This window comes from Miniopterus schreibersii (genome assembly GCF_964146895.1).
Source record: "Miniopterus schreibersii genome assembly, chromosome: 3".
In the NCBI taxonomy this organism is placed as follows: domain Eukaryota; kingdom Metazoa; phylum Chordata; class Mammalia; order Chiroptera; family Miniopteridae; genus Miniopterus; species Miniopterus schreibersii.
The window spans coordinates 31,268,682-31,282,742 of NC_138103.1; the positions used below are offsets into that span (position 1 = coordinate 31,268,682).

General features: G+C 42.0%; 1 protein-coding gene across 1 annotated transcript; it reads left to right on the plus strand.

Annotated features, from left to right (window-relative positions):
• Window positions 1-1,741: 1,741 nt before the first annotated feature.
• ZNF394 (zinc finger protein 394) lies at window positions 1,742-13,184 on the plus strand. Its single transcript, XM_081133326.1, has 3 exons — window positions 1,742-3,817; window positions 5,904-6,024; window positions 12,102-13,184. Exons 1-3 carry the CDS (start codon window positions 3,365-3,367, stop codon window positions 13,172-13,174), a joined length of 1,647 nt encoding a protein of 548 aa, XP_080989452.1. The 5' UTR covers window positions 1,742-3,364; the 3' UTR covers window positions 13,175-13,184.
• The last annotated feature ends 877 nt before the right edge of the window (window positions 13,185-14,061 follow it).

The following is a 14,061-nucleotide window of genomic DNA, read 5'->3' on the forward strand; positions in this document are numbered from 1 at the left end:
AAACATAGGCATAAAGAATTAAAATGGCAATAGATAAGTATCTATCAATAATAACCTTAAATATAAATGGAGTAAGTGCTCCAATAAAAAGACATAGGGTGGCTGAATGGATAAGAAACATGACCGAAATATATGCTGTCTACAAGAGACCCATGTCAAAACAAAAGACTCACACAAGATGAGAGTAAAGGGATGGGAAAAAAGTTTCCATGCAAATGGAGATGGGGAAAAAAAGCTGGGGTAGCAATACTCATACTGGATAAAATAGACTTCAAAATGAAGATCATAACAAGAGACAAGAGAGGTCACTACATAATACTAAGGGGGATATAATCCAACAACGGTATATAACCCTGATAAATATATATGCACCCAATAATATAGGAGCACCTAAATTTATAAAAAAACTTTTAGAGGACTTTATGGGAGAGATTGACAGCAAGACAGTCATACTAGTGTATTTTAACACCCTACTGATTTCACTGGATAGGTCTTCCAGACAAAAAAATCAACAAGGAAACAGTGACCCTAAATGACACACTAGATCAGATGGATTTAATTGCCATTAACAAAACATTCCACCCCAAAGCTGCAGAATATACATTCTTCTCAAGGGCACATCAGTAGATGAGTGGATAAAAAAGCTGTGGTACATTTACACCATGGAATACTATGCAGCTGTAAAAAAAGAAGGATCACTTATCCTTTGGGACAGCATGGAGGGAACTGGAGAGTATTATGCTTAGAGAAATAAGCCAGTCAGAGAAAGACAAGTACCACATGATCTCACTCATATGTGGAATGTAATAAACAAAGTAAATTGATGAGCAAAATAGATCCAGAGACATAGAAGCATGAACAGACTTAGGGATATCAGAAGGAAGGTGGGGAGGGGGAGTGTGAGGAGAGAGATTAATCAAAGAACTTATATGTCTATAAGCATAACCCATGGACACAGACATCATTATGGGGAAGGCCTGGGAGTGGGGTGCATGGGGGGTGGAGGAGATCAATGGGGGGAAAAAGGGGACATCTGTAATACTTTCAACAATAAAGATAATTTTTAAAATAAATATATTAAAACAAAAATATGGCTCAGCTGGCATGGCTCAGTGTTTAAGCGTCGACCCATGAACCAGGTCAGGGCATATGCCTGGGTTGCAGACTTTATCGCCATTTGGGGGCACGCAGGAAGCAGCCGATCAGTGATTCTCTTTCATCATCGATGTTTCTATCTCTCCCCCCTCTCCCTTCCTCTCTCTGAAATCAATAAAAACATATTTTTAAAAAAATAAAAATTTAAAAATAAGAAGAGTACCTGAATAAACATTTCTCCAAAGAGGCCATACAGATGGCCAATAGACATGAAAAGATGCTCAACATCAGTAATTATCAGAGAAATGCAAATTAAAACTCCAGTGAGTATCACCTCACACCTATCAGAATGCCTATCATCAATAAATCAACAAACAAGTCTTGGTGAGGATGTGTAGAAAAGGGAACCCTCCTACACTGTTGGTGGGATTCCATATTTGTTGCAGCCACTATGTAAAACAATATGGGGGTTCCTCGAAAAGTTAAAAATAGAACTACCTTATGACCCAGCAGTTCCATTTCTGGGTATATATCCAAAGAAATCCAGAACACTAATTTGAAACATATATACCTCTTTATGTTCATTGCAGCATTATTTACAATAGCCAAGATATGGAAGCAACCAAGTACTCATCAATAGATGATTGGATAAAGAAGAGGTGGTTCATATGTATATACCTCCAAGTTCTTCAGAGAGTGATTTATTTGTATATTCAACCTTAGGCTAAAAAACAAATGTAATAGAAACACACTGAAGCATAGAAAGGAGGCAGAGGGTGGGATCACAGAGTCCATGCTGATACTTCAAAGTGAAGGAAAGGGAGCTCTTTTTTGTGGTGCCTTGGAAGCAGTAGCTGCTCTGGGATGAAGCTGAACATTTCTTTCTCAGACACTGGCTGCCAGAAATTCATTGAAGTGGATGATGAACACAAACTTCTACCTTTTATGAGAAGCATATGGCCACAGAAGTTGCTGCTGACACTCTGGGTGAAGAATGGAAGGGTTACGTGGTTTGAATCAGTGGTGGAAACGACAAACAAGGTTTCCCCATGAAGCAGAACGTCTTGACCCATGATTGTGTCCTCCCGCTACTGAATAGGGGGCCTTCCCGTTGCCAAGGAGGACTGGAGAAAGAAAGTGCACATTTGTTCAGGGTTGCATTGTGGGTGTCTACCTGAGTGTTCTCAACTTGGTCGTTTTTAAAAAGGGGGAGAGCCTGACCGGGCATGGCTCAGCAGTTGAGCATTGACCTAGAACCCAGGAGATTGTGATTGGATTCCCGGTCAGCGCACATGCCCAGGCTATGGGCCCAATCCCCAGTTGGGGGTGTGCAGGAGGCAGGCTATCAGTGACGACTCTCCTCATTGATGTTTCAACTCTCTCTCTCCCTCTCTACCTTCCTCTCTCTGAAATCAATAAAGATACATTTTTAAAAAAAATGTAAACCATGTTTGAATTGAAATATGTTTTCAGTCCACATGGACTCTTTAAGCTTTAATCTTCCCTGTGATGTCTTTCACTGTACTCTCCCCTACCAGGGATGGTGTATGTCCACCTCTGGTTCTATAAATGTACACTGTATACACTCCAAAGTATTGCATTTACCACACTCTCTTGTAAGGATTTAAAAGTCTGTCCCAGGAGAGTGTGAGCAACTTGAGTACAAGGACTATGTCATCATCAGTTTTGTATCTATGGTGTCAAGCACGATGCTGTGGCATGTGGAAGATACTCTACAAACCTTTTTTGTATAAATGAATACCACATGGATGAGTGTTTACGACTCATACAGTTGGATTTTTTACTAAAACAAAACTGACAAACTTTATTCACAGACTGTGTTAAAGAATGACATTCACGTTTTAAAAGAAGAGTATCGATTAATTCTGTAACCTGAAAGATTATAATATCCACAATATCCACAAAACAAGGTGTACGCAAGAGTATCCCTGGAAGGGAGGGACAACAAACCACCAAGATTCATCTCAGTCCTCCACGGCGCCTAGAGAGGTCCCGGAAATAGCCGGGAGGGTGTTTCGCAGGGAGTCAGTGACGCACTTCCGGCCTGGATTACGAGTTTCTGTGGATGTTTTGTCACCGGACGAGGCCGGTCCTAGGTGGCATAGCTGCGGGCAGGACTCCTGCAGGGGGACAGGTGGGGTGCGCCTCTGCTTAAAGAGGGACGATGAGTTCCGCGGCTTTTTGCACGGTTTCCTCTCTTCTCACCTGAAGGCAAAACTCCGGGAAAGTCGGCACGTATTGGAGAAAGATGAGTTCGAGCTTGATCGTAAGTCAAGGCTGTGACGCCGAGGCGGGGGCCTGGATGGTGGCTGCAGGGGCCAGGGTCGCCACGCCGCCCCTACATGATGGACTCTTAGTAGTGAAAGTGGAAGACGACTCACCCGGAGTTCGGGAGTCCGACCTGCCTGTGGACTGTCTGGATCCTGAAACTTGTCGACAGTATTTTAGGCGGTTCCGTTATCAGGAGGTGGCCGGGCCCGAAGAGGCGCTGAGCCGGCTCAGGGAACTTTGTCGTCGGTGGCTGAGGCCTGAGATGCACTCGAAGGAGCAGATCCTGGAGCTGCTGGTGTTGGAGCAGTTCCTAACCATCCTGCCCCCGGAGCTCCAGGACCGCGTGCAGAAGCACTACCCCAGGAGCGGAGACCAGGCTGCGGCCCTAGTGCGGGCTCTTCAGAGAGCGCTTGGTGGGACCTCACTCCAGGTCAGGAGTGAGTGTGCTGGTGGTAGGAGTGTGGGGAATGGAGGTGTCCGGGAGGTGTATGAATTTCAGAAGTATTTTTCTTCTTTATTACATTTTGTGTGAACTTTAGAATGTTCACACAAACTTTTTCCTTTTCGTAGGAAACAGTGACAAATCCATCCAGGGCATGATCCTTGAGTTAGAGACCTCTCAGAACAAAACCTACTCGAGAGTATTGTTTACCCATTGTGATACACCCTTTTGTCCAACTAGATTATTGGGGCAAGAAAGATGTCAGGATGCTAGAACAGCAATTCCCTGCCACTTTGAATGTGAGGATCTTTTTTTACTTTTTAAGGGTTTGGCGACTCCCTCCTCCCACAGTGGATAATAGTACTCCAGAGAGGAGAGAGAGGCTGGAAGTGGAGTTAATTATTGATCATAGCTACGTGATGAAGCCTCCATAAAAGTCCCAATTGTATGGGGTTCGGGGAGCTTCCAGGTTTATTAAATTCATCCACTTAGTGGGAGAGCAACACACCCCAGCTCCATGGGGACAGAAACTTCTGAGCTTGGGACCCTCCCAGACCTTGCCCTATGCATCTCTTCTATCTTGCTGTTTTTGAGTCATAGCCTTTTATACTAAATTGGTAGTCTAATAAGTAAATTGTTTGCCTGAGCTCTGGAGCTGCTCTAGGAAATTAATTTTGAACCCAAAGAGAGGGGTCGAGGGAACCTCTGTTCTAAAGCTGGTTGGTCAGAAACAGGTTGTGGACCTGCACTTAGCATCTGCAGTTGGGGAGGGGGTAGTCTTGTAGGACTGACCCCTTAACCTGTGGAATCTGAGCCCAACTCCATAGTGTCAGAATTGAGTTAAACTGTAGGACACAGCTGTTGTTGGAGAATTGCTTGACATGTGGAAACACACATCTGGTGTTAGAAGTGAAGTAGTTTGTAATGAAGTATTCAGAGTATTAAGAGTAGAGAAGACACACAGGAGTGTGGTTTTCCTTCACACAGAGACAGAGGAGAGGCTGGGGGCGGGGTGTACTACACTCAGGTCCTGGACATAGGAATTACATGCTGCACAGAACCTCATGGGAAAGACACCAGGTGGACAGGAGGCAGGTGACAGGAGCTAGGGAAAAGTTAGGTCAGAGCCTAAATTGGGGTTTCAGAGGGAAAGGAAAGGCATGGCAGGATAAACAATAGGATTGGTTAAGTAATTTGAATCAGCTGTAAATTATAGTGGTGGTTCCTAGTTGCCTGGTACCTGGCCTTGGGATGATTAAGGCAGAGGAATCTTGCCTCCTGGGGTACACCCAGGCCAGATAGAAAAGATATGGCTCTGGATTAACCAGTCTCAGCTGAGCCCTTTGCTCTCTAAGAATTGGTTGGCCCCAGGAAGGGCAGTCCCCCCAGCCAGAAAGTTTTTTCTTTTTTAAAGATGTCAAAACATAAAAGAAAATTTTAAAAAAACAAACATTTCCCTTCCCTGTCATTGAGTGAGAGATCCTTGGAGTCAGTTTGTGAGTCATCACTGGAATCTAGAGACAACCATCTCCCTGTACCAGTTTTAGAACCTTCCCTTTCTAGGAAGTGTGGCTTTACCTTCTGTGAATAGTCAACTTACATTTAGATAAGCCATCTCAAAAGATCATCTTGTTGGGTAATCTTACTGTGCAAAGGTCAAGGAAGGGAAAGGAAATTTTATTGAGTACCTGCTGTTGATGAAGTACCTTCATCTTAAGACAGATATCTGTATTTCACACATGAGAAATTTAGGACTTTGTGATTATCTGTACATTTTTAATCCATATCAGATTTCCATTTTGATAAATCATAGTGATGTAATTCAAATGAATATTTTGCTCTTACCCCAAATTAGTTCACAGAAGGGCTTTTCAGGATTGCAAGAGAATGGCAGCCTCTGTCTTTGGTCATTTTGAAACTCCCCCATCAGTATAAGATTCACTGGTAAAAACGCAACAGCTATTTGTTACTTCATTCTCAGTGCTGACTCTTCTCTGGAGTCTGGCCTCATCCTGAGACTAGTAAGGTTATCCTGGGACAGCAGGTGCTGAGGGATGGTCATCTTTTGTTTTAGAGATTGGTGAAGGTCAAGGATGTGCCTGTAACCTGGGAGCAGTGGGAGCATGCGGATCCAGTTCAGAGGGACTTCTACAGGAAGAGCGCGCTGAAGGATTATGGGAACACAGTCCTGTCAAGTAAGTGCTATGACTTTGCATTTATCTGGCTGTGTGTCATTTGTGAAGGGCTTGCTTCAGTTTGATCCCTGAGCCAGACTGCCATTCACAGACATAGGTTGAGAGCCTTAGAGTCTCTTTTGTGACCTTAAGTAAGACCTTTCTCTTCTGTATTGTTAGGTGATAGATTCAGCTTCTTGTTTCGATTCATTTTTAATAAAATACATACAGAAAGTGTAAAAAAATATAATGGACACCTGTGTATCTACCACCCAGGTTTATAAAATTGTAATATCAGCCATATTGGCTTCATATTTTTTTATTTTTCTACTTTTATTTTAAAAAAATGTTTTTTAAAATATGTTTTTATTGATTTCAGAGAGAGGACAGGAGAGAGAGAGAGAGAAACATCAATGATGAGAGAGAGTCATTGATCAGCTGCCTCCTGCACTCCCTGTACTGGGGAGCCTGCAACCTGGGCATCTGCCTTGACCAGGAATCGAACCATGACCTCCTGGTTCATAGGTTAATGCTCAACCACTGAGCCATGCAGGCTGGGCCATATGTTTTTTAAATAAAAATATGTTACAGCTGTATGTGTACCCTCCCTGAAAGCTATTCCCCTCTTTCCTTTTCCAGAGGTAACCAGTATCTTGTGGTATTTATCATTTGCATGTGTGTTTTATGTTCTTTTACATATTCATGTAGCCACATTCACACACACACACACACACACACACACACACACACACACATACACACATACATACACTCTCTCCCTCTGTGTGTCTGTGTGTGTGTATCTAAAGAGGTGTATAAACACGTAAATATATAAAAACATATATATATACTATTTTTATGTTTTTATGGTATATAAAATTGTATTACTGTATGGTTCTTTTGCACCTGCCTTTTTCCCAACATTATACTTTTTAGATGATCCATGTTGATACATGTAGCTCTAGTTTATTCATTTTAACATCCATATATTTATTGTAGAATATTCCAAAGTTCATTTATCCATTCTCCTGTCAGTGGACATTGGTGAAAGTTTCTCACCAATTACAAACAGTATTACACTGTCCTTCTCCCTATGGTCATGTGTAGGAGTTTCTGACAAGAATATACTTAGTGACATTTGCCCATCTTGCTGTCCAAAAGGATACCAGCAGTATACAGGAATTCTTCTTTCTCCACTTCCTTGTCAACATTTGGTGTTCAGCTGATGGCATGATGTCTTAACACAGTAGCCCAAGTATTCCTTTTGAAAGAAGAAGAAAAATATATATGTGAACAATAAAATGGCAGTAAATACATATCTCTATCAACAATTGAGTCTAAAAAACAAAATACTATCTATATTCACCCACATACTGAATAACTTTTCTTTTACAGCTTTTACACTTTCCTTTTACAGTTTTCCCTGGAATTAAAAATGTTTCATTTTGCATGTGCCGCCTCCTAGTGAACACTAGTTCACCCACAAGCTTTCTGTTAGAAATATAAAACTCCTCTCAGCATATTCACATACATCAGATATTCCGTCATTTTCATATCCCCTTGGAGAGATTCCCCTGAAGCTCTCTCTGCTCCAGTGTGAATAGGCTTCTTCTCCAGACTTGTTACACAGCTGTTCTCCTAGAACTCTCCTTCATTATTACTCTGGGAATTCCTTTTTTCTTTCCTGGATCCCATACCATTTTCTTCCTTGGTTTTACCCCCTTGATTTGATGGAGCACTCTTCTGGTGTGTTCCAGAGAGCATATACTTGGGAGCTAAATTTTTTGAAACTGTGAATGTCAGAAAATATCTTTAGTTTTCTCTTACATTTGGATTATAGTGTGGCTGGACATAGCATTCTGTGTTAGAAATAATGTTTTAATTTTGAAGACTATGAATTTTCTAGCTAGCTTCCCATGTTGTTATTGAGAAATCTTAAGTCACTGTGATATTTTATCCTTGGTGTACAATCTGTTGGTCCTGTGTGGAAGCCTTTAGAAACTTTTCTTTATTCCTGCTACTACGAAATTTCACAATAGATGTGGCTTAGTGTGAAGTTGTTTTTTCCCCATTCACTGTTCTTGGTTGGTAGGCCCTTATAATATAGACACTAATATCTTTGAGTTGTAAGGAATTTTTTATAGTATTTTATTTATCTACTTATTTTAAAAAATATGTGTTTTTATTGATTTCGGGGGGGGAGAGAGAGAGAGAAAGAAACTTCAATGATGAGAGAGAGTCATTGATCGCCTACCTCCCGCACCACCCCCACCAGGGATTGAGTCTGTAACCTGGGCACGTTCCCTGACCAGGAATCGAACCGTGATCTCCTGGATCCTAGGTTGATGCTCAACCGCTGAGCCATGTCTGGCCAGGCAAGGGATCCTTCTTTCTTTTTTTTTTTTTAAATATATCTTTATTGATTTCAGAGAGACGAAAGGAGAGGGAGAGCTAGAAACATCAGTGATGAGAGAGTCATTGATTGGCTGCCTCAAGCCCACAACCCGGGCATGTGCCCTGACCAGGAATAGAACCCCAATCGCCTGGATCCTAGGTCGATGCTCAACCACTGAGTCATGCTCGGCCAGGGGGAGTCCTTCTTTCTTACAGCTGCATAGTATTCCATGGTATAAATGTCCGAGAAGATGCTTGATATGATTTTAGTCTTCTTGAACTTTTAGAGACTTGTTTTGTGTCCTAACATGTGGTCTATGTTTGAGAATGTCCCATGTGCACATGAGGAGAATGCATATTCTGCAGCTTTGGGGTGAAATGTTCTGTAAATGTCAGTTAAATCCATCTGATCTAGTGTGTCATTTAGAGTCACCGTTTCCTTGTTGATTTTTTTGTCTAGAAGATCTATCCAGTAAAGTCAGCGAGGTGTTAAAGTCCCCTACTATGATTGTATTACTATCAATCTCTCCTTTAAAGTCCTCCAGAAGTTTGTTTTTTGTTTTTTTGTTTTTCAGCCTGTGTGAGTCCTTTGTTCTGAGGTGAGTCTCTTGTAGGCAGCATATATTTGAGTCATGTTTTCTTATCCATTCAGCTACCCTTTATCTTTTGATTGGGACATTTAATCCACTTATATTTAAGGTTATTGATAGGTGCTTATCTATTGCCATTTTATTTCTTTATGCCTATGTTTCTCATCCTTTCTGTTTCAACTTCTTATTACAGCAGTCCCTTTAACATTTCCTGCAATGCTGGTTTGGTGGTGATAAACTCCTTTAGCCTTGTTTTGTCTGGGAAGCTTTTTATTTCACCATCTATTTTGAATGATAGCCTTGCTGGATAGAGTAGTCTTGGTTTCAGATCCTTGTTTTGCATTACCTTGAATACTTCATGCCATTCCCTTCTGGCCTGTAGAGTTTTTGATGAGAAGTCAGCTGACAGCCTTATGGGAGCTCCTTTGTAGGTAATAGATTGGTTTTCTCTCGCTTCCTTTAAGATTCTCTCTTTGTCTTGAATTTTTGGAATTTTAATTATGATGTGTCTGGCTATGGCCTCTTTGGGTTCTTCTTGCTTGGGACTCTCTGTGCCTCCTGAACTTGTATGACTTTTTCCTTCACCAGGTTAGGGAAGTCTTCTTCCATTATTTCTTCGAACAGGTTTTCTAACCCTTGCTTACTTTTGATCTCTTCTGGCAGTCCTGTGATGCAAATATTGTTACGTTTCATGTTGTCCCACAGCTCCCTTAAGCTGTCCTCCTGTTTTTTAATTATTTCTTTTTGGTTTTCTGAGTGATTTTTTTCTTTCTGATTTGCTGATCAGGTCCTCAGCTTCCCCTAATCTGCTGTTTATTCCCTCAGATTTTTTTTTTTATTTCTACTATGTCATTCTTAATTTCCTTCATAGTTTTCACATCTTTTTGCATGCTGTTAAGCATCCTTACAGTCAATATTCTGAATTCTATGTCTGATAGATTGCTTATCTCCATTTCATTTAGCTCTTCTTCTGAAGAATTCTTTTGTTCTTTCATTTGGGGCTTGTTTTTTGTTTCTGTTTTTTTGTCTTCCCATTTTGGCTGCCTGTTTGAATTTGTTTCTATGTATTAGGTAAATCTGCTAGGACTCCCAGTCTTTTGGATGGTCTCTGGTACAGGCCAATATCATACACTGTTTGTAACTGGCCTTGAATACCCTGTTTGAAGTTTTCTGAACTCCACAGCTTATGGTGTTCTCTGCTGGGGCTGAGTGTTTTTGGACAGGACCAGGATGTACACCAAGGTCTGCTTTTCCAAGCCTTAGGTCCAGAAGCAAATCAGGCAAATACGCAAAGCACCCAGAGGCTGATTGTTATTCAGACTTTATAGAGTTCAGAATACTGACTGTAAGGATGCTCAAGGTTGGGGTGGCTGATTGTTATCAGTCTCTTAATGAACCTCAGGCTGTAGAGACTCCACAGGGTGGGGCAAGAGGTTTTCTGACAGAATGACTCCCCCCCCCCCGCCCCAGGCAAAAGGTGCCTGGCTGGTAAGGGTCTGCCTGAGAAAGATGTTCTCTGCCTTATGGGAGAATGAATCAGCACAGAAATCCAGATGCCCTCTGATCTCCATACCCCAAACCAGCAACCCTGGATTCTCCTCATACAGCTCTAGTCTACTCTGCCTTCCCTCTGCCAGAGCCCAAGGGGAGTGGCTGCACATGAAACTCTGTGTTTTGGCTCTTTAAGAGGGTGCCTGCATTTACAGCTGCCTCTTCCTGGCAGACAGAAACCCAGCTGCTTTTCACAGCCAGATGTTATGTGGGCACCTTTCTCAGTTCTGGTGCTCTTGGCCCAGAAGCCTAGCCTGGGGTTTAGGCCCCAGAGTCCTCAATGGGAAGCCCCTACAGCTGAGGTATCCCTCTGGACCTTCAGCTGCTGCCTGTCAGAGCCCAGCCAGCCCTCTCGCACCTCTGCACTTCCTGTCAGTCTCTATGCAATCTTCTCTTTACATCCTTGGGTATGAGGGTGCTCTCCAGCTCATCTTAAGTTGATTATTCAGGATGTTTTTTCTATATTTTAGTTGTAATTTCAGTTTGGTCCTGGGAGAGTGTCACTGTAGCTTCCACTCAGTCCCTGCCATCTTGGAATCTCATTGCATGTTTCATTAGCATTTCTGTTCAAGGTTTTCTTGAAATGTTGGTGGTCTTTTACTTTCTGTTTGTATTTAATAAATGTAAGAATTCTGACTGGAATCTGTCGGGGTAGGACTCGTGAACTGTGGTGATCTTCAGTGTAGGGTTGGACATCAGGTTCTGTTATACTTGAGAATTCCTTTTTGTCAGTGTCTCTAGGTCTTTTGGCCTGGGCTGGTAAGTTTTACCGTAGAGAGATTATTCAACAAATATTTTATTGAGTGTCTGCAGTAAGCCAGGTGCCATTCTAGATGGGGATACAATAGGAAATAAGGCTATAAAATTCCCACTATAAAAATTTCTGCCTGGAGGATATAAGCTTTGGAGCCAATAGTTTGAGCCTGAGGAGAGGATAGTACATTGAGGTTGTACCAGTTAGTGTGTCAATTTTCACTTGATTGCCCTGATATGGTAGTAGTACTTGTTGCCTGTTCTTAGCTGGTCTGATGTCACTGATCCAGAATTTATCTGCTTCAGCCTTCCTGGACAGTAAACTGTAAGAATTCTGGATTGGGGGTGGAATCCAGTGTCTTGACTGTTCCTTTATGGACTTCCAGTCAGTCCTAGATTTACCTCCCACACTGACCCTGCCTTCAGACATTGGAGGCACCTGGTATGTCTAATACTGTAACTCATCACAAGAATAGAATTTTTTGTTAAACCGTACTTCAGACATAGGATAAAAGCTCTACCACCTCTCATGACAGCTCTTCCAGATTTGCCTGTCATAATATGATGACTCATAGAACAGTGAAATGGGGCAGAGGGACAAGACATGGGTTGGTGGGTGCAGGTATAAATATAAAAGCAAAGAAACAGGGTTTATACAGGAAAATGTGAGCACATCTAAAACAATTTAACTTCAGGAGTGGTTTCATGGAGATTAAAAAGTTCATGGGGGGGGGCTGTTTTTCTGCTAGCACTTATTTCTTTCACTCCTGTAAAGATGAAATGTCAGCAATTTGTATTTTAATATTTCAGGTTTGGAAACCAAAACAGAGAACAAAGAGTTGATTCCAAAGCAAGAAATTCTAGAAGTAGAGCCACAGATGCAGCTACAGAAAGTGTCCCAGGGGAAGGCTCTCCTGTTGTCCCAGGATGGTGATACCCATGAGGAGACTGTAGAAAAGCACTCAGGAAATCCTTCATTGCTGAAACTTGAAAATTGTCCTGAAGAGCAAGGACTCACCAGAATCTCAGATCTCAAGAATGGTCCTATAGAAGAGGAAGACTCCAAAAATAATGAGATTGGGAACAGTGCCAGAAGTTCAAACTTGGTTCTTTGTCCGCATGGCCTGTCACCAGAGAGGTCTGTTAATGGCAGTGAACATGGCAACAAGTGCAGACAGAGGTTAGAAATGGTGAAACTTCTAATGGTGAAACCTCATAAATCTATTGACAGTGAGAAAAATTTCTGTACTTCAGGCCTTTTTGAGACCCAGAGGCAGCTCCGTGAAGAAAGACCTTATAAATGTGATAACTGTGAAAAGAGTTTCAAACATCGTTCCGACCTCTTGAAACACCAGAGAATCCACACTGGGGAGAAACCCTATAAATGCCAAGAATGTGAGAAGAGCTTCAGTCAGAGTGCTGCCCTCATTAAACACCAGCGGACACATACAGGGGAAAAGCCGTACACATGTCCCAAATGTGGGGACAGCTTCAGACAGAGCTCACATCTCAATCGGCATCAACGAATCCACATAGGAGAGAAACACTATAAATGTACCGAATGTGGGGAGACCTGCCGCATTTCCAACCGTTTTAGACATCAGAGAATCCATAAGGGGGAGAGACCCTATACATGTGAAGAATGTGAGAAGAGCTTCAAACGGTGCTCTGACCTCTCTAAACATCAGAGAATCCACACCGGGGAGAAGCCTTATGGATGTTCTGTCTGTGGGAAATGCTTCAGTCAGAGTACAACCCTCATCATACACCAGAGAACTCACACTGGAGAAAAACCTTATAAATGTCTTGAATGTGGGGAAAGTTTTAGACAGAGTCCACACCTTATCCGACACCAAAGGATCCATAGAAATAAAGTCCCATGATTTTGACATGCTTCTGCGTGAGCTGTTTTATTTATTTCTTTTCTTTGTACCATTGCCCTGAAACTACATTCTCCGGCTTTTGGAGCATTACAGTCAGTCGTGGATCATATTTCCTTGGGCATCACACCCAAGATAGATTCAGTCTGACTTAGTCTCAAGACATATGTTCATGGAGTATTGCTATGAAGGAGAAACGTGTAAGTTGGGAGCCCCTCCACCAGATGGTTTTGTGGAGGAGACTTCTGAGAAGGGTGAGGGCTGACATGCAACAGTTCTGTCCTTGTCTCCACTCTTCCTACCTCTGCTGCTCTTGGACCAGATCTTGCGCACTCCAATTACTTCCCCAAGAATTCATTTTAGTAACTTAGAAGTGTCTTTCTACTTAGGTGGTAGAGAGGATTTCAAATACTTTATCATCCAAAACACCTCATACATATAGTTCAGTGCATACAAGAGCCATTTTATATTTTTGACTTTTAATTTTGCAGAGTCCCTCTTTCCCATTCTTTCCCTATTGTGTTAAATTGTAGGCACAACTAAAAACTTGGATTAGAGCCTACCTAAATCTTAGTTTTTTCTAGTTCTGCACATTGGTGACATGTATTGCATCTAAATTCTTTATGAACCTTTTTTTAATTAAGGAAATATAAGCGCATTATTGGATATTTGGGAAAACAACAGAGGAAAAAAATCACCCATACTCCCACACTTGATCTGTTACTGGCATTTACAGTTGACCCTGGAACTACATGGGGGTTAGGGGTGCCTACACCCTGCACAGTCAAAAATCCACATACAACTTTTGACTCCCCCAATAAGTCATCCCTAGGTATCCATGGGGTTTGGTTTCAGGACCCTTTCAGATACGAAAATCAGCATATGCTCAA

What these genes read in the sequence shown, in the direction of transcription:
- ZNF394 (XM_081133326.1), top strand. Translation starts at nt 3,365, where the DNA reads ATGAGTTCGAGCTTGATCGTAAGTCAAGGCTGTGACGCCGAGGCGGGG. An exon ending in TTGGTGGGACCTCACTCCAG is followed by an intron (nt 3,818 to 5,903) that starts GTCAGGAGTGAG and finishes CTTTTGTTTTAG; the next exon opens with AGATTGGTGAAGGTCAAGGA. An exon ending in TGGGAACACAGTCCTGTCAA is followed by an intron (nt 6,025 to 12,101) that starts GTAAGTGCTATG and finishes TTAATATTTCAG; the next exon opens with GTTTGGAAACCAAAACAGAG.